At 24.0% G+C, this 21,313-nt stretch overlaps 2 protein-coding genes across 5 annotated transcripts in view; one reads left to right on the top strand and one right to left on the bottom strand.

The window, feature by feature from the left end:
• The window catches only part of LOC122511376 (arylsulfatase B), a 57,304-nt gene extending 37,384 nt beyond the window's left edge, over nt 1-19,920 (top strand). For all 3 annotated transcript variants that reach the window (XM_043626566.1, XM_043626565.1, XM_043626567.1), the window contains exons 5-9: nt 6,971-7,223; nt 7,979-8,158; nt 14,241-14,522; nt 16,353-16,629; nt 19,671-19,920. In XM_043626566.1, coding sequence (XP_043482501.1) covers nt 6,971-7,223; nt 7,979-8,158; nt 14,241-14,522; nt 16,353-16,629; nt 19,671-19,824 — 1,146 coding nt within the window. In that variant the 3' untranslated portion in view covers nt 19,825-19,920. The remainder of the gene's footprint in view (nt 1-6,970; nt 7,224-7,978; nt 8,159-14,240; nt 14,523-16,352; nt 16,630-19,670) is intronic.
• Nucleotides 1-21,313, bottom strand: part of LOC122511377 (RYamide receptor) — a 199,893-nt gene that overhangs the window by 38,882 nt on the left and 139,698 nt on the right. The window lies entirely within an intron of this gene.

Here is a 21,313-nt window from a genome sequence, read left to right as displayed (position 1 = left end):
TTCTTAATTAGTTACTTAACGAATTATTTCAAACAATTTGTATTCGAATCCATTGAAACGAAATATAATTCAATTATTTTTAATAAAAAGAATTAAAATAAAATATTAATTAAATAATTAATCAATATTTAATTAAATATTATTAAAGCGGATAATTAACCAAAAATTCAATTTTTTTTTTAGTGTTTTTGAGTAAAATGCGTCTATAAATCCACTATTTTTAATAATTACTTAATTATATATTAAAAATTTAACAAATTTCAGAAGAATTTGAATTATTAAAATTTTTAAAAACCTCAGTAATCTTTAAATTTTCTAATGAAACTCATTGAAAATTGAAATTTTATAAAATTTCAATATTCATATGTATTTATGAAAATTGTAAACGCAACTTTTTGAAAATTTAATTAATTTTAAACTATTAGTAAAATTATTATACCAGAACTTAGACTTTTGTGTATATGCTTTTGTTTTTTCAATTGTTTTCAATATTTCTCATATATGTATGCATTTAACCTTTTTTTGCTTATAATAATTTTTATTTTTATTTTCAAAATATAATTTAATATGAAAATGAAAAATGTTTTTAAGTATGTTTATGTACCATAAGAAAAGAAACATTTTAGCTAGTTCTTAAGTAATTAAATAAATAAAATACAAACAAATTGTTATTAGGAAAATTTACTAATTTAAAATTAGTAGAAATTACTGTTTATTAGTAAAATTTACTAATTGAATAAAGTATGAAGTAATATTTATTAGTAAAATTTACTATAATAAACAAGGGGTTATCAGATATAAGTACTCTCTAAATCTGAATTAGCGAGATTTCACTAATTTCCCAGCGATAAGTATATCACTGATTCAATTAGCGTATATACGCTGTGAATTAGTGAAATTTCACTGATTAATTAGCGTATACATATACGCTAATTGAATCAGTGATATACTTATCGCTGGGAAATTAGTGGAATTTCGCTAATTCAGATTTAGAGAGTAAAAACCAAAAAGAATATACATGAAGAACAATAGTAAAATTTACTACTTGAATAGAAAATACTATTTATTAGTAAAATTTACTAATTAAAAAGTAGAAAATAAAATTCATTAGAAAAATTTACTAATTCAAAAGCAGAAAATCAGTCACTAATTTAAATTAGTAAACATTTTTTACTAATTCAAAATCATAGCGTAGTTTAATTAAATAAATTAATTAAATAATTAATCAAATAAATTGTGTTCGTTAGAAAAGAATAATTACAAACGATTCTACATTTTCAAAATTGAAATATTTTTTTCCATAAAAAAATTCGTTATTTTTTTCATAAAATAAAAATTAACTTTCGGGAATTGTTTAATAATAATGAAACCTATATATAGAAAAAAAGTAAGTCGATTCATATTGAATCGTAAGTTGATTCATATTTTTTCTTTTAGAATAATACTTAATGATTTTTTCTCGTGATTTGCATGTTGAAATTAACATGTATTTTTAACGTGCGTAACAAAAACAGGAGGAAATTTTACTATCTACATTATATTGTGAACGGAAAATCGATTTAATATTCATTGAACTGAAACTGATATAGCAAATGAAGTATATTATATTTATAGCCTTTTTCTTAAAGAAAAGAAAATTTATTATTTCCTTCCATTTTCTTCATACGAGTAAAATTCAATTATTTAAATATAATTTTCTATAGGATTTTTTCTTTTTTAAATTTTATGATTTTGGAATTTTGCAATTTAACTAATTTTTATTTTTTAATATTTAAATGGACAATACTAAATGTTTGTCTACAATTTTTTAGAATATCCCACACGACAATATAGAACCATTTTTTTTCTATATTCATGTATTTGTTGATTTACAAATAAATTTCAATTTATTATAAATAAAAAAAACAATTAAAAACAAGTTGTTCATTTTATGACCATTAAGCTTCCTCAATATATAAAAATTGCGGTATTGCAAACTTTTGAAAAATTATGTACAAAAGGGTTCGTCCAGAAGATTGGTTAAAAATAAAATTATATAAATCATTTATAAGTTGTTGTATAAATATTTGGTGAAATTTACACTTTCATTTGCCAATTGCTTCTATTTTATGATAGAATAATCATTTCAAAATATTAATATTAATATTAAATTAATTATGAAAAAAATACCAAATTTGAATTTTTTGTGAAAAAGAAAAATATTTATTAATTTTATAAATTTTGATAAAATATATACTTTGTATACATCAATCGATTCGTTTTCTTGCCAGGAATGTAATTTTGAGAATAATTAATAAAAATATTAACAAATAAAAAAATTATTTCAGAAAATACAAAAAAAAAATTTTCTGAATTTTAAAAAAATTGTATAAAAAAAAATTTTGTACATATTTTTGAAAATCCTTGTGTCAGATTTCAGGTATTAATGACTGCAATAAACCTGCAAAATTTCAGGACAATCCATCAAAATTTGTCTGAGATAATTTGTACACAATTTTTGTGACATACACACACACACACATACACACATACACACACACATACACACATACATACACACACACATACATCTGGACATTTGCTCATAATTGAATATACATATGTTCTAGATGAAAATGAGTCCATATAACCTTGTTTTGAAAAATTGAAAATCGTCACCAATGCAAAGCTTCCTCATGAGGAAGCAAAAGAATAAAAAAAATAAATAAAAAAAAATAAAATAAGAGGTGGATTCCACATCAGATCAACACACTTATTTTCATGACTTGTTGGGATTTGGCTGTACTTTTGTAAATTTATTACTTTTATAGTGATAAACAACTCCACTAAATATTTTTTCAAAATTTTGAAAATTACCAAAAATATGTCATTTTCAAAATTTTTGTCTTTTTTTGAAAGTGCTATAACTTTGGTTCTTATTAACCGATTTTGGATTTTAAAAAAAGGATTTCTTTGGTTTTAAGTATATTTTAAGTTACAATTAATATAAAAAAGAAAAATTCAAAAAAATTTTTTTTTTGAAAATATGAAAAATTAAAAATCCGTTTTTGAAAAAACATAATCTTCGATTTTTTTCAAAATTTTACCAAATGTTAGGGCAAATGTGCTTTACATGTCCTGTAAATTTCATCTTGGGATCTCAAAGGGATTCGGAGTAAAAAAATAAAACGTAACCACACATTACGAACATATGGGGCAAAATTCCGCAACTGCCCAGGTAAAAAAATGAATTTTCTCTAAACTTTGCTAAAACGTTACTATTATTAGTAGAAGTGTAAATATTATTTTTTTTTTGAATTTGATAAAATATTTTTTGAGTTATGGAGTTTCAAAATTTTGATTTTTTTGAAAATATCTTTTTTTCGATTTAATATATTGATAAGTAAAATTAATCAAATTCAAAGTTATGAATAGAGATTTTTAAAGAGGTTTTCACGGGCTTTAAGCTGGTGACCTTTTTTCTATGAGCCATGTAAAAATCAGAGTGGGACCATGAGAATTTTTGAGGAAAATAATAATTTATCATTATTTTACATAGAAAATGATGATTTATAATTAATTTCTTCAAAAAGTTCCATGGTCCCACTCTGATTTTTACATGGCTCATATAGAAAAACGTAAGCTTTCGATTGGGATAAGTTAGAAAAAAATAAAAAACACCGATTTTGAGATACAGTAGAACTTATTTAATACGATTCTGTAGGGACCGCACTAAGAATGCATCTTATGCGGGAAAACGTATTAGGTGGGATATAAAATGTATGTCTTTAATTGCAGGGACCACCATAAATGAGTGTCTTAACTCTTTGCCGTTCATATGTTACGAAATGTCGTCTAGAGTCCTTTTTGGGGGAACAGCCAATGAGAAGAGGCGTTTATGCTTGTGTTGATAAGTTAGTTATGTGTGAGTATGTAAGTGTCTAAACTTGCAGTATCGTACCTTCTCAAAATTGGAACCCATTTATATTTTACAATAAATTATATTTAATTATACTAATTGATCACTAAAAATACGATTTTTTGTGTAAAGTGTAAATGTATATTTGCAATTTATTACAATTTAAAAATGGTAAATTTGATTGTTAAAGACTTTTATCAAACATAAATATCCTATGTAAACATAACCTCAAAATCAAACTAACATTCGGCCCTGATATTTTCCACGTGATTCAACTGTCAAACTGCTTGTTTCTGAGGTGGGGAAAACTAATGTACGGCAAAGAGTTAAGCGGCAAATCGTATTAAACGGGATCGTATTAACCGGGTTCTACTTTATATTGAAATTAAGAATTTGACCTTGAATTTCAAGGTCAAATTGACAGAAAACAACTTTTTTTTCATCACCAGCTTATAGCCCGTGAAAACCCCTTCAAAAATCACTATTCATACTTTAAATTTGATTAATTTTACTTATCAATATATTAAATCGAAAAAAAGATATTTTCAAAAAAATCAAAATTTTGAAACTCCATAACTCAAAATAGTATATTGTGCAACAAGTACAGAAAGAAGCTGTTTTCCGACGAGTGCAAAGTTTGCTGTCCCGAGCGAAGCGAGGGCAGCAATTTGCACGAAGTTGGAAAATCTTCTTTCGTACGTGTTGCACACAGTACTTTGTGCAACACCTTTTGGTTTTGATAAAAAAAGCTGTTTGGAAACGCTAGTTGACGCCAACATACGTACTGTTTAGCAGGGTTTAGAACGTGTTACCGCACGTAATATACGTGGTTTTCTACTCGTATATTACTGTAAAGAACAGGTATTCTACAAATAGAAAACAAATACCTATGTATATCACCAAAAAAACCCAAAAGTTTAAGAACTTTGCCGCACTAGTGCAGCAAAGTAAGCACTTTGCCGCACTAGTGCAGCAAAGTACTGTTTTGCGCCTACTTTACAGGCATGCAAAGTATTACTTTTCTTACAGGTGTTGCACAAAATATTTTATCAAATTCAAAAAAAATTAATATTTACACTTCTACTAATAATAGTAACATTTTAGCAAAGTTTAGAGAAAATTCATTTTTTTACCTGGGCAGGTGAGGAATTTTGCCCCATATGTTCGTAATTTGTGGTTACGTTTTATTTTTTTACTCCGAATCCCTTTGAGATCCCAAGATAAAACTTACAGGACATGTAAAGCACATTTGCCCTAACATTTAGTAAAATTTTGAAAAAAATCAAAGATGATGTTTTTTCAAAAACGGATTTTTAATTTTTCAAAATTTCAAAAAAAATTTTTTTTTGAATTTTTCTTTTTTATATTAATTGTAACTTAAAATATACTTAAAACCAAAGAAATCCTTTTTTTAAAATCCAAAATCGGTTAATAAGAACTAAAGTTATAGCACTTTCAAAAAAAGACAAAAATTTTGAAAATGCCATATTTTTGGTAATTTTTAAAATTTTGAAAAAATATTTAGTGGAGTTGTTTATCACTATAAAAGTAATAAATTTACAAAAGTACAGCCAAATCCCAACAAGTCATGAAAATAAGTGTGTTGAACTGACGTGGAATCCACCAAGAAGTAAATAAATTAAGTTTACTTAGTACCTAAAATAAATAAATAATGAAACAAATTTGCCTTTCTCTACTTTTGAATAAATAAATAGAATAATAATTAGAAAAGATTATTTTTTTATCCCATATCGTAATGGTATAATTATAAATCTTTTTCGTTAAATAATCAAGTTTATTGTTAAAGTCATAATTAATTAATTACAGTCCCTAATTAATTAGATTGCCTTTTCGAATTATTTTTTTTTGTTTTCTTTGTCAAGGTATAAAGAAGAGTATCTATATATATATATATATATATATATATATATATATATATATATATATATATATATATATATATATATATATATATATATATATATATATATATATATATATATATATATAATGAAACTAATAATTCTCGTAGTTTTTTGAAACGACTTTCATTTTATCACTTTGTCCTTCATATCTAAGCCCTAAAGGCTCCTCCCGGGGAATCTGTAAATAAAGGTTTTTCCATGGATGATAAATAATTCAACTCACAATTCTAGTCCTGAAAATTATTAATCGAGATAAATTTTCTAAATAAATGGTAAATAAAATATGCTCCACGTTTATGAAAAATATATTTTTCATTCATTACCAGAAACAAATAAACAAATAATTTTTTAACAAACAAATATTTTTTTTCATTTTCAAACAATAATCCTTAAAGTAAGAAATATTCTTTTAGGGGTTTTTTTATATATATTTATATATTTATGATAATGAAACTGCAAAGTATTCATTTTTATGAAATACATTTTTCTTAATTTAGAATATTGTCTTTTTATTTTTTTATTATACAATATATATGTAACACTTTTATCTCTTATTATTGTATATATATAATATTTGTAATATTGTGTCACATACAATTTTGTATACAATATTTGCATTTTTTTGCTTCTTTTCGTATTGTATTTTTCTTTTCTGTTTTTTTATTTTGTTATTGTTGTTTTTTTTGTGTTTTATGACCCTTTTTATTTCTTTATTTACCTTTTTATTGTATATTGTTTTCTTATTTTGTTATTTACGATTTTATTGTATATTGTTTACTTTATATATTTTTTGTATTGTATATTGTTTTTTTTACTTCGTTATATTTACGTTTTTATTGTACATTGATTGTTATTAAGAACAATTATTATTCTCGATTATATTTTTAATATTAATATAAAAATATTTGCCGCTCGCGGGAATCGAACTCGCAACCGAACACTCTCTAGACCTGAACGCTAACCACTAACCTACGCCACATACAATTAATATTATTATTATTCTAATAAATACGGATTTACTATTAAAATTTTATTAGACAAAGAAAAATTCTTAGTATTAATATGAATTATTTTTAAAAAAATGACATATTTTTTAATTTTTTATTGACAATATATTAAAAGAATTGATATTGGCAATAAATTATAGGAACAATGGGGCTTCGATATGAGACGTGGATTAGATCCGGCGTGGGATCTTCATGGGAAATATTCGACTCGAGTATTTGGATCTGAGGCTGTAAAAATAATAAAAAATCATACTACAAGTCAACCCTTGTTTTTGTACATCGCTCATGCAGCTACGCATTCCGCAAATCCCTATAACCCATTGCCAGCGCCTATGGAAACACTTTCGAAAAATCTCGCCTGCGATACTGTTAGTCAACGTTGCAACTTTGCCGGTAACATTTTACACTTTTATTTTATTATTTTTTTTTAAAAATAGTTTTCTAATTCAAATTTTTAGATTTTCTCTTAAAAAACTTTTTTTTTTTTGCAAATATTTCATAGATTTTCTCTTTACCAATTTTTATCAATTATTTTAAAAAGAATTTGTGAAAAAAAAATTTGCAAAAAGTAAAATTTATAAAAAGAAAAACTTTACGCCTTTCCGTGTAAAAAATAATTTTGTTCTCAATAATCGTTGATTACAAACGTTATGAACTTCACCGACGCTTAAATCGTTTCCACTTATAGCCAAAAACAAAATTTTTTGCAAAATTAATTTCTCTTTTCAATGAAAATTAATTTAAAAACTTTAATAAAAAATACAATTTTTCCTTCCTTTTTTATTCATTTTCAAATAAATGTTTAGTAACAAAATTATTTTGGTTCATAATCAAGTACTATTAAAAAATTCTTGCAATTTATCCTCAATTTAATTTTGTGTTTCACCTATGAAAAAATATATCTTTCAATTAGCTTTCATTTAAATTGCGCCCTTCTTAAATTATTTTCAACGAGAAAATTGAAAATATTTTTTTTGAAAGTTTAATAAAAAATGTTTTTTATTTTTTTATCGTTGGTTTTTATAGTAAATAATTGCGTGTAATTAAATAATACCTCTTTTTACAAAATGGGAAAAAATATCTGCAATTAAAAAATGATTACATTTTCTCTCCAACAAATTGAATTTTTTTTCCCTCTATTTTCATAGCCATGGCACAAGAAATGGATACAACAATTGGTCTAGTGATTAAAGCTCTGTACGAGAAAAATATGCTAAATAATAGTATCATAGTTTTTTCAACTGACAATGGTGGGCCAGCTGCTGGTTTTAATTTAAATCATGCCTCCAATTGGCCGTTGAGAGGTGTCAAAAATACTCTATTCGAAGGTCAGTTCTCCTAATGATGATTAACCGTTTTCAAAAAAATATTTGTGAACGGAAATTTTAAGAATGCACTGCAAGAGTTTTTAAAAATTCTCGTCAAAATTCCAATTATTTTTATATAAATAATAAAATTTTTCCCCAAAATTCAATTATTTTCAAAATTTTTAATAAAATTCTTGGCAAAATTTAAATTATTTTCAAAATTTTCCCTGAATTCAATAACTACTATTTTAATAAAATATTCCAAAAGAATTCAATTATTCAAAAAATTTTTTAATAAAAGTCTACTTAAACATTTAACTATTTTCATAAACAATAAAAATTTCACAGGAATTCAATTATTTATAAATTTTTTTTTTAATTTCCTACTAATAACTCCATTACTTTAATAACTAATAAATAACAAAAATCTTGATAAATAACAAAATTATTCAGAAGAATTCAATTATTATTATTATCATAAAGAACAAAGTTCTTCGCAGAAGAATTTTATGAATATTTTTTATAAAATTCTACGCAGAATTTCAATTACATTTTCAAAAATATGAAAATTTTTAGCAAAAATTCAATTCTTTTCCAAAAATTATTAAAATTCTTCGCAGAACTTCAATTATTTTCAAGAATTTTAATAAAATTCTCCGAAAGAATTCAATTATTTTTAGAAATTTCAATTAAACTCTTCGGAGGAATTTAATTATTTTCTAAACTTTTCATAAAATTCTTCGCAGAAAAAATTCAATTATTTAAAACATAATTTTCATAAAATTTTTTCGAAAAAAATCAATTACCTATTTAGAAAGATTTTTATAAAATTCTTCGCAAGAATTCAATGATTTTCAAAAATTATAATAAAAATAAAACTCATCAAAGGATTTAAATTATTTTTAATTTAATTTTTAACAAATTCCTGCGAATTTTGATAAATAATAAAAATTTTAAATATTATTTATACAATTTTTAATCAATTCCTGGAAAAATGCTATTATTTTAAAAAATTGTATTTTTAATTAAATTTTTTTATAGAATTTAATTATTGTCATAAATAATAAAAATTTCACAGGAATTCAATTATTTACAAATATGTTATAAACTTTTTTATAAATTAATCAAATCCCTTGAAAAAAGTATTTTTTTATCAAAATTTTATTAAAATTCGTCGATAGAATTCAATTATTTACAAATTTATAGATATATGTATTTATTTATGAGAATTCAATATTTGAAAAAACATTCAATTATTCAATACATAAAAATTGATTTAAAAATGAATTTCAGTTAAAATTTGAGATAATAATTGAATATTAAAAGCATTATAGTGTGAATTTTTACCAATAATTAAATTTTGAAAAGGTTTGTAAATTAAAATTTTTGGAAAATTTAAATTAAATTAAATTTTTTTAAAATTTATTTGAATTTTTTATTTTCTACAATAAATTTAATTGAAGAATTTCCGAATAATCGAAATTTTGTAAAATTGAATTGTAAACAAATGAATTTGAAAATTCTCGATGACTATTTTCAAAAAACTATTAAAAATAATGGATTTGTAGAAGAATTTTAGTTAAAAACACTAAAGAAAAATTTAATTTTGGAAAAATTGCAAATTATTGCAGAAATTCAATTATTTTCTTTAAAAGTAATAATATTCTTCGCATAAATTAAATATTGTTCAAAAAATCAAAAATAATAAAATTCTTTTTAAAGATTCAATTATTTTCACAAATAATAAAACTCATCACAGAATTTTAATTATTTTTAATACAATTTTAATTAAATTTCTCGAAAAATGTCATTATTCTTAAAAATTTTATTATTATAAAAATATTATTTTATAATAGGGGAGAGTCTCCAGTTGTGAGACACCTCCAGTTGTGAGACAGTCAATTTTTTTTAACATGCAATATTAAAAAGCCGATTGGTTTATATAAAAACATTTCTTTTTATATGAGCCAACTATTTCGTGTACACCGAGGCGGATATATAAACTGTTTTTGTTAAATACCAACACTGTGTGTGATAATCGACTAAAAAGCGTTTTTTCAATAAATGCAAAGTACTTTTTTTGCAATTGAGGGGACGGCTTCTAAAAGGGGATACGCGTGGATTCTCACGTATAAGTATTGACGAATAGTGTGATTTTAAAACATTTTCAATTTTCAAATTCAATGAAATAAATTTATACACAATGAAAATGCGCATCTTTTTTTTTTAAGAAATAAATTTATATCTTTTTTAGTTTATGAAATAATGAGAAAAAACTAAATTTTTGAAAAACAAAAAATTTAAATGTTTTACGTCTTTAACTCGTGCTGGTGTTTTTGATTTTTCATATTTTGTAATCAAACAAAAACAAACTCACAGATTAAGGTTTCCTGAAACCAACTATATTTTTAAAACTTCAAAATCTTAATTAATAAAAAGTTTATTAATTTTTTCGAAAGACATTGCAAAAAATGTTTTTTTTCAACTTTCAACGCTTCGTTTATCTAGGAAATTTCAAGGTACGAAAAACTTTCAGTGAGAAAGTTTTTTATTACGATACGGACAAGTTTTCTCTAAAATTTTATTAAAATGATATGGATATTTACAAAGTTGTTAATGTTTAAAGCGTATGGTACGTCAGATTTCTCGCGCCTGGAACGCATTGAGTCCCAAATTGTTAGTTTGCAACGCGTTAAAAATGTGTTTGTCAATATATATAATAAAATTTATTGAAATTTATTTTTAACCTAAATATTTTATTTTGTTATATGTACAAAAGTCAACTAAAATAATATTTCTTATTTTTAAGTTTCTTGTTTCATTTAGTTCAAGGTTTCCACTCTTCGTCAAAATGATCTCGTTTACTACATTTAATGTTTTTAAAATAATTATTAAAAAACTCCTGTTCGTTTGGAGAAAGATATCGATTTCCTTAATTGTGATAAAAAAATCTCGAAATCCTGGGAAAATTGTATTGGGTTTTACCGAACCCTTTTTTTGCAGTCAACGGTCGCGGCAACCGCGACTCATCTGGACACCATATTTTTCCGTAGAGTGAAAACAAATGACAACTTTGAGAAAAATAGCATATAAAAAAGGGTTACTTCCTTGAAGTGCACATGATAACAAAAAAAATCTATTGTATGAAAATGTTTGCCAAAATACAGATATAAATAAAATTTGTTTTAACTTCAAGTATTAAATACAATATGGAATTATTGTACAATTTATTTTGCGAATAATTCTGCAATATTTTTTTAAAAATAATTTCATATATCTTTACGTACAATACATGTTAGAATAAATAAACTGATGCTACTGTTATATAAAGTTAGATGAATCGTCATAATCCATAGTTAAATATTATTTAAAAATAATTACTTTGATATTAAAAAACCAGTCAAAAATTAAAATAATAATATTTTTACTATTCTTAATAAACTTTTATTAGTTAAATTAACATTACATTTATGTCAAAATAACTGTGTACTAATTATTTGTATGTCAGTAAATTTTAACTATTTCCAGACGATTTTGGCTAATTATTATTGGTTACTTCTTAATAATAATAATATTGCAAAAATTTATCAGTGACTTTAATAAAAATTGTATTTATTTTAAGTAAACAAATGAATAAACTAAAATAGTCTTAATATGTTCCATGCAAACGAACAATTCGGTACTCAATGCGTTCCAGGCGCAAGAAATCTGACGCACCATACGCTTTAAACATTAATAACTTTGTAAATATCCATATCATTTTAATAAAATTTTAGAGAAAACTTGTCCGTATCGTAATAAAAAACTTTCTCACTGGAAGTTTTTTGTACCTTGAAATTTCCTAGATAAACGAAGCGTTGAAAGTTAAAAAAAACATTTTTTGCAATGTATTTCGAAAAAATTAATAAACTTTTTATTAATTAAGATTTTGAAGTTTTAAAAATATAGTTGGTTTCAGGAAACCTTAATCTGTGAGTTTGTTTTTGTTTGATTACAAAATATGAAAAATCAAAAACACCAGCACGAGTTAAAGACGTAAAACATTTAAATTTTTTGGTTTTTAAAAATTTAGTTTTTTCTCATTATTTTATAAACTAAAAAAGATATAAATTTATTTCTTAAAGAAAAAAGATGCGCCTTTCCATTTTCCACAAACTTCGGTAATTCAAATTGCAATTTGTAATACTTTCAAAAATTGACCAAGTGGACAAAACTTAAACGCGAGAATCCACGCGTATCCCCTTTTAGAAGCCGTCCCCTCAATTTAATTAATTGAAAAAGGTAAATGTAATGCATTTTCTTTTAGTGTTTTCCTTATATTTTGTGATGCAACATTGCATTGTTCCAATCTACGGTTGAAAATAATTTAATTTTCCTTTTTCAAAATAGCGCCAATTTCTGGGTGTGAGACACAGCATATCACCAGTTGTGAGACGGTGTCAACACCCATCTGGGCAGCATAAAAAATACTACTTTGCAGGCATACTATTTAAATGTTGTTTTGATTCTTTTTTCTAGTATTTTTGGGCATGTCAAGTGGAAAAAAGTCAATTGATTCAGAAGAAATCAATTTTAATGCTCTTGTTGAAGCTATTAAATTGTGTTTATTTGATAGTCATATTTTGGCGAATAAATATTATTATTTAGTATATAATAATATATATTATTAATATATTTAATTATTTCTACTAAACATAACGTTTTATGTCAAACTTATTAAATTTTAGCAATTTTTAATGAGTGTCTCACAACTGGAGACATTTTTTTTTTTTGAAAAAATCGATGTGCTCGGAAAATGTATCGTAAAATTTTTTGAGTTCATCGAAACACTATACTTTCTTTTAATAAAAGTTGCGTATTTCTGTTACCTTTCGAACGGTGTATTTTATTTACAATTTCGTTTGCCCGTTTACAATTTACGGGTCAAAAATGAAACCCGTCTCACAACTGGAGACTCTCCCCTAATAATAATAATAATAATATTAAAAAATAAATATAAAAAAAAATAAAATAAAAATAAAAATATAAATATAAATATATAAAATATATAATATAAATATATAAAATAATAATAATAATAATAAAAAATAATAATAATAATAATAATAATAATAATATATATATATATAATATTTATATATATATATAAATATTATAATTTAATATTATTTTATAATAATAATAATAATAATTTTTTTTTTTTATTTTTTTATTTTTTATTTTTATTATTTTTTTTTTTTTTATTTTTTTATTTTTTATTAATTTTTTTTTTTTTTTATTTATTTATTTATTTATTTATTTATTTTTTTTTTATTTTTTTTTTATTCTTTAAAATTTGTCGATAGACTCGGAGTTATCGATATCTTCATGTTTTATAGTTAAGAAAAAATTTAATTTATGGTTTTAAGTAAAATTTTCTCTTTTTTGACTTGGACTGGTTATATTTTTATCAGTAATTGGTCCGTAATTTTTCATTTTTAGTCCGTAAAGTCCGTATTTTTAAATACTTTCACTGGTTCGAACCCTGAGTGTGAAAAAAAAAGAAAAAAAAAAAAAAAGAAAAGAATTAAAAGGAATTTAATATAAATATATTTATAATTTATGAATACGAGTTTAATTATTAAGACAGTTATATATGTAGTAGAATAGATACCCTCTTCTAAGATGTCGAGCTTTACGACCTTAATTAAATTATAAATGTCATAACGTAGTCATATTCCTTCTACAGTTATTATTGTCGTTATTGTTATTACAACCATTATATCTCCAACATTAGAGATTGAAGATTATTAACTATTATAGGAAGGAAGGTAAAATAAATAATTACCAAAATAAATTTCACCATTACAAGAAACATTACTTTTCAATTTGACGTTCATTTTCTCCATTAAATATTTATGAACATAATGTGTATAATCTATAAAAATGTACAACTCATAAATACATACAATGTATACTGTACATTTAAATGAAAGAATAATACACAATTTGTCCTTAATTCGACACTAAATTGTAGAGTTAATTTCGCAATCATTAAGGGGAATAAGGCGAAATTGGAATACGATGGCGAATTGTTCAATTAATCTATTATTGTGTTGTCAAGGAGGTGTTCGTGGTACGGGAATCCTTTGGTCTCCATTGTTAACTAGAACAGGACGTGTGACTAAGCAACTGATGCACATCAGTGATTGGCTGCCTACATTTTTAGCTGCCGCCGCTGCTGCTGCTGCTAGCAATACCACGACTAATTTCAATATTGATGGAATTAATTTGTGGGATGCGTTGAAAAACGATCAGGAATCGCCAAGAAAATCCATACTTCACAATATCGATGATATTTATGGCAATGCTGCCATAACAATGGGAAATTTTAAACTTCTCAAAGGTATATGCTATACTCGGTACATATTTTTTTGACACATGTTACTAAATTTTTTGGTTGGTATCGACAAAGCTTGTGGATTCTGTTCTTTTGAACCGTTCCTGTACACAATATGTATACTCTACCTCCTGAATTTGTTTGTCTGCTTCAAAAATTTCGATGCATTTGAACGTCCACTATTCTGTTATATTTTATGTCGTTTCGTATAGTCCTTTTCTTTCCTGACCTTCCTGCTCAAAAAAGTTTAGTTTCTGCTATAAGAGACTTGACAAAAAAAAGAATGGAGTAGAACTAGTATTGTTTACAAGTTCAATGGAAATTGTCCTGCAATATTAGTGAATCTAAACGGACTTTAAGAAAAGAATTAATGAACAATAGCGAAAATTCTGATTTAGTTGTAAGCAAACATCAAGCAGAGTATAATCAATATTAATGATGCACAAAATTCGATGCACAATTCGATCAATAATTCCCACATTAACGTCACAATTCTAATCCTTTCCAATCGTTTATCTAGAAACAGGAAATCAAATATTCTCTTGTTTTTCTATTTCACTTTGTGTCCGTTCCACTGCATAATTCATCACAGTACATGCCAGCAGATCAAAGAAACAAACTTTCTTCCTCATCTTTAATCTCCTTTCCCCTATCTCCACAACTTGACTCATCATTTTTCCCACAATTTCACCCTATCTCTTCTCTGCTTCCTGCATTTTAAACTCTTCCCCTCTTATTCCAAACGAACCAATAATCTGGATAACAAACGTCATTCACTTTCCCTCTTTTCTGTAATCTTGATTATGCAACTGTTGGTACAATGATCTTATAATCTATAATGCAACAAGTAAATATGCAAATTAGCAAGAGAGATATTATCGTATAGGAGAGACAGGAAGGAACAGATGCTTTAGATCTGAACAAAGAGGTTCCATTATTGCAAACTTGTTGAAACTCTAAAAACAAAAAGTTGCCAAATCTGTAACTACAGACAAAACAATTTTTGTTGGTTTCATTTAAATTTAAACTCGGTCTAACATTACTAATTGTGGATCGGAATTTTCAAAAGGATTCGTAAGATTATCGTTTATGATGTTGGTTTTGAATCAGCGTTTCTGAGGAAGCAAAGAGAAGAATGCTCCTAGCATGAATTGTGTTTGTTCTACAGTAATTCTTGAAGCAGCTAAACTTACTGCCGTTGACATCTTCTCGCTTTTCTTCCCTTCTTTCACACACTCCACAAACTATCCAATTAATTTTCGTTCTCCAGATATCAAAAACAATACCGGATGTATAACAAAAGTATATACTAATTTTCTCCCTCCCTGTTTCCTGTTCTGTATTTTCTGTTCTAATTCTAAATCAGACCCAGAGATAAGGGCATATAAATTCCATCATCATAGAATTTAACTTTGGACTGACAAAGCAAATAAAGGGAGAGATTTACGAAAATCGGGTCAAGTACACTAAATGAATAAGGTCGACCTCTATGAATGCATATAGTATATGTCACTAAATACTGACAATTTATTCTCTATTGATAATTGAAATGAATCTGAGAACCTGACAATAATCTAAGAACACTGAAATTAATAGTTTATTAATTTAATTAATGCTTAAGAGAAGATATGCGTATTAGGTATGGGAAGACATTCTTATGTTATTTATTTTGGAAAGAGTACGAAAGCAATTTTAACTAGTTATTGAATCTCTTTTCAATAACTATCTCTATTCAATAGAAAGAAATACGAAAATTAAGTGGGTGCACTTTGAGCTTAATTAAAAATATTTTTTCAAAAATAGAAAATTAACTTTCTCTTTTAATAAATTTATCAGGATCAACGTACAATGGAACTTATGACGGTCATTATGGTCCAGATGGGAGAAAAATCCGCTACAATGAACAACTAATTCTAAAGCATCCAACGAGTAATTATCTTCGCAATATTGGAATGATTCTTTCAGCCAAGGGAATATTAAGTCTGCGAGAAAAAGCCACTTTAAAGCAATGTCCAGATAAAAATAACAATCTTCCACCATGTAATCCCATTAAAAAATTATGTCTCGTCAATATCTCTGAAGATTATTGCGAACAAAACGATCTCTCAACTACGTGAGTATTTTCAAATTTTAATAATTCGTTCCATTATTTTTCTATATTAACGTCTTTTCTTCTTCTTCTTCTATTAATATTTTGTACGCAGCAGAAAAAATTAGTAAGCGCGAGAAAAGTTATTATTTTATGAAAATTATTTCTCAAAAGGAATGCTTCTCAGTAAATTTCCATAGAGGATAAATTTTAATTCAATAAATAATACAATTATATCATGCGACAAATTCTACACATGGGATTCAAAATTAGATTGCCTTATTTAATTAATTCTAACTGTCTCAAAGGCGGTATTTGCAAATTAATTTTGATTCTAATTTATCAAGCAGAAATATTATGTTTGGTATGATTGTTAAAGACAATGGTCTAAATTCTTTTCATTTAATAAGTCATTTATTAGAAAAGACTTTTCACTGTTGTCTTCAACAGGGTTGTCATAGGTCAGGGAATTCAGAGAAAAGTCAGGGAAAATAGAATTGGTCAGGAAAATCAGGGAAAAGTCAGGGATTTTTAGTAAAAGTACTGGAAAAATAGAATTTTTAAAATTCATAAGAATAGAAGAATTTTAGTTCAAAATACTAAAAAAAAATGAATTTTGGAAAAGTTTCAAATGATTGCAGAAATTCAATTATGTTCAAAAATTTTTTTAAATTCTCGTCAAAATTTCAATTATTTTTATAAATAAGGAAATTCTTCTTTAAAATTCAATTATTTTTAAAAATTTTTAATAAAATTCTTGTCAAAATTCCACAGGAATTCAATTATTTACAGAATTTTTAATAAATTTCTTCCAAATAATTCAATTATTTTCATAAATAATAAAACTCATTGTAGAATTTCAACTATTTTTAATGCAATTTTAATAGAATTCCTCGAAAAAATTTTTCTTAAAAATTTTATAAAAATTCATCTGAAGAATTTAATTATTTAAAAAAATTTGTTGAAAAAATTTTTTATGAGAATTTAATTTTAAGAAACTTTAAATTAATAAATTATTTATTTTTGTATTTAAATAATTGAATTCTCGTAGAATTTACTAATAAAAATTGTTTTAAAAATGAATTTTAGTTAAAGTTTTAGATTATTATTATAAATATTATAAAAGCATTATAACGTGGATTTTTTTTAGAAATAATTGAATTTTGTAAAGGTTTTGAAATTAAAATCATTGAAATTCTTAATTTTTCATATTTTTAACAATAAACAATTCTGTAGAATTAATTCTTTTGAAAAAGTTTAATTGACTATATTTTTAATTATTTCAAGTTTTTATTTTTAAATATTTTAATTGAAGAATTTCCGAATAATTGAAATTATGTAAAATGTAATTGTAAACAAATGAATTTGAAAAATCTCAAAGAACTTTTTCAAAAATTATTAAAAATAACGGATTTCCAGAAGAATTTTAGTTAGAAACACTAGAAAAAAAATTTAATTTTGGAGAAATTTAAAATTATTGCAGAAATTCAATTATTTTCAAAAGTTATAAAAAATTCTTCAAAGAAATTCAATTATGTTCAAAATTTTTTTTAAATTTTCGTCAAAATTTAAATTATTTTCATAAATAATAAAATTTTCACATAAATTCAATTATTTAAAAATTTAAAATACAAAATTTCATAAAATTTTTCGAAAAATATCAATTATTTAAAAAGATTTTTATAAAATTCGTCGCAAGAATTCAATTATTTAAAAAAAAATTTAACAAAATTCTTTTCAAGAATTCAATTATTTTTATAAACTTGAATAAAATTCGTTGCAAGAATGTTCAAAATTTTTTTAAATATTCTCGTCAGAATTTCAATTATCTTTATAAATAATAAAATTCTTCTCCGAATTTTTTAATTATTTTCAAAAATTTTAATATAATATTCTTGGGAAAATTTTAATTATTTTCAAAAATTTTCCTAAATTCAATAATGATTTTCAATATTTATTATTTTAATAACATTTTCCAAAAGAATTTGATTATTTAAAAAAAATCTTAATAAAATTCTACTCAAACATTTAATTATTTTTATAAATATAATAATAAATTTCATAGTAATTCAATTGAATATTTACAATTTTTATAAATTTCTTCTCAATAATAATTCAATTATTTTCATAAATAATAAAACTCATCTCAGAATTTCAATTATTTTTAATAAAATTCTTTGCAAAATTCAATTATTTTCATAAATAACATTATTAATGTTATTTATAATCGCATTTTAATGCGAAGGATTTTATTAGGATTTTTGTAAATAGTGATCAATATCTTCATATTTTCTAACAATTTTTTTTTTATGTAAATTTTTCGCCCCAGGGGGGGGGGTCATGACCCCCCCTGGATCCGCCACTGATTATAAGTTGTTGAATTTCAAAATGGTTTGGATTTGAATATTTTGAAGAATTTTAATTCCTACTGAAAAATAATAATTTAAAAAAGAAGTTATTGATGTTTTCGAATAATTTTACAATTAAAGAAATTTGTAAATAAATGTAATGGAAAATTTTTTTGAGTATCTAATAATTTTTAGAGTGAATCATAATATTCTTTAGGTTCAGGGAAAAAGTGAAAGTTTTGTCTGGAAATCAGGGAAAAATAAAATTAAATATTTGTGGCAATCCTGTTTAATAATGACACCAAATAAATTACTCATATCAGTTAAAAAACAAAAAGTTATTCATTGAAGAAATTATTATTTATTTTCTATTATAATTTATTTTACTACTATTATTTATTTTCATCATTTATTTGATCTTTTATTATTATCAACATTTATTTGTTTATTTATCTATATCCTCTTTGAAGGAAAAACATTTTTGTTATACGTTTACCTTTTGCAGTATGTTTGTGATTCTTGTTTTTTTTTTTTTTTTGTTCACTTATCCTCGCATTTGCTTCAATAGAAACGTCAACGAATAACATAAAATTGTAAAAATCCTTTTAAGAATCACTATTATACTTGTATGTATAGCAAGCTTTAGACAAATAGGACAAAAAGCACAAGATCACTGCTTATAGAGGTTTTAGAAAATATTTTTCTCCTGATCTCCAGGCATCCTGAAGTCTTAAAAGAGCTTACGGAAGAGCTGGAGAAATACCGAGCATCAGCATTACCGCCAGGAAATCTTCCTCTAGACAAAAAAGCTGATCCAAATTTATGGGATCATACATGGACCAATTTTGGAGATTACCAAATGCCATTGTAGAAAAAAAAACACCAATTTCAAGAAATGTATTTTAATTAATTGTACGACTATAGAAAAGTTAAGTAATAAATTTTATAATTTGCTGTACGAGAACAATTTTGTCTGAATTGAAATTTCTAAATTAAAATTTCTGAATTAAAATTTCTAAATTGATATTTCTAAATTGAAATTACGAAATTAGAATCACTGAATTGATATAATTTCTAAATTGAAATTAATAAATTAAAACTTTTAAATTGGAATTTCTAAATTAAAGTTTGTATGTTAAAATTTATCTGATAAATGTCACTATACAAATATAAATAGAGCAGTTGTTCTTTTTTGCATGTGCATGTTATACACCTTATATCGTTTGAAAAGACTATTTTTTACTCGCAATAGAGAGCAAAAATTACCTTTTTAAATTTATTTATAGATTTATACGGCTTAGTGTAAATCTAGACAAGCTGAAAAATAGAGGTGTATAAAATCAGATTTTGAAGGTCCACTTTTATCATTTGAGCCCATCAGGAGAATGGTATATGTATATGGAGAGTATGAAAAGAAATTAATGTTTCATATAAATTTCATCGAGCGGAAGTACTATGGGCTTTTGCTCTTATTGCCCACTATACATATACCTGTACGAATGCTCTTTTTGCTTGTTCAAATTTCCACCATCGTTTTTCTTATATTTTTCGAAATTTTCATTTAAAACTCGAAAACATTGAATATTATTTGTATTTTTATTTGTATTTATATTTATTTATAAATATTTATAATTTTTTAATTCAGGGCTCGAATCAGTAAAATTATTTAAAAATACGGACTTTACGGACCAAAAATGAAAAATTACTGACAAAAATATGACCAGTCCGAGTCAAATAAAAGAATATTTTATATAAAACTATAAATAAAATTTAACATGAACGAGTGATAAAAGCATTTTCGATTCAATTATTATTTACAAGAATTTTTAACTAAAATTCTTCTTTAAATCGATTATTTTTAATAATTTTCGAAAAAGTTCTTTGACAATTTTCTAATTCATTTGTTTCCAGTATTTAATTTTTCCAAAACTTCTTCAAAAAAATTAATTTCAAAATTCAATTATTTCTAAAAATTCACGCTTTAATGCTTTTAATATTCAATTATTAGTTGAAATTTAAACTAAAATTAATTTTTAAATCAATTTTTATTAGAAAATTCTACTAGAATTCAATTATTCAAATAAAAAAAATAATTTATTGAATAATTGAATGTTTCTTAAAATTCAATTCTGGAAAAGAATTATATCAACAAATTTTTAAATAATTGAATTCTATCGACGAATTTTAATAAAATTTTTAAGAATAATGACATTTTTCGAGAACTTTAATTAAAATTGTATTAAAAATAATTGAAATTCTGTGATGAGTTTTATTAATTGTGAAAATAATTGAATCCCTAACGAAGAATTTTATTATTTTCAAACAATATTTAATTTATGCGAAGAATATTATTACTCATT

The sequence above is a fragment of the Leptopilina heterotoma genome, unplaced genomic scaffold (genome assembly GCF_015476425.1).
Source record: "Leptopilina heterotoma isolate Lh14 unplaced genomic scaffold, ASM1547642v1 Lhet_81, whole genome shotgun sequence".
In the NCBI taxonomy this organism is placed as follows: domain Eukaryota; kingdom Metazoa; phylum Arthropoda; class Insecta; order Hymenoptera; family Figitidae; genus Leptopilina; species Leptopilina heterotoma.
This window is presented reverse-complemented; position numbering and strand designations above follow the sequence as displayed.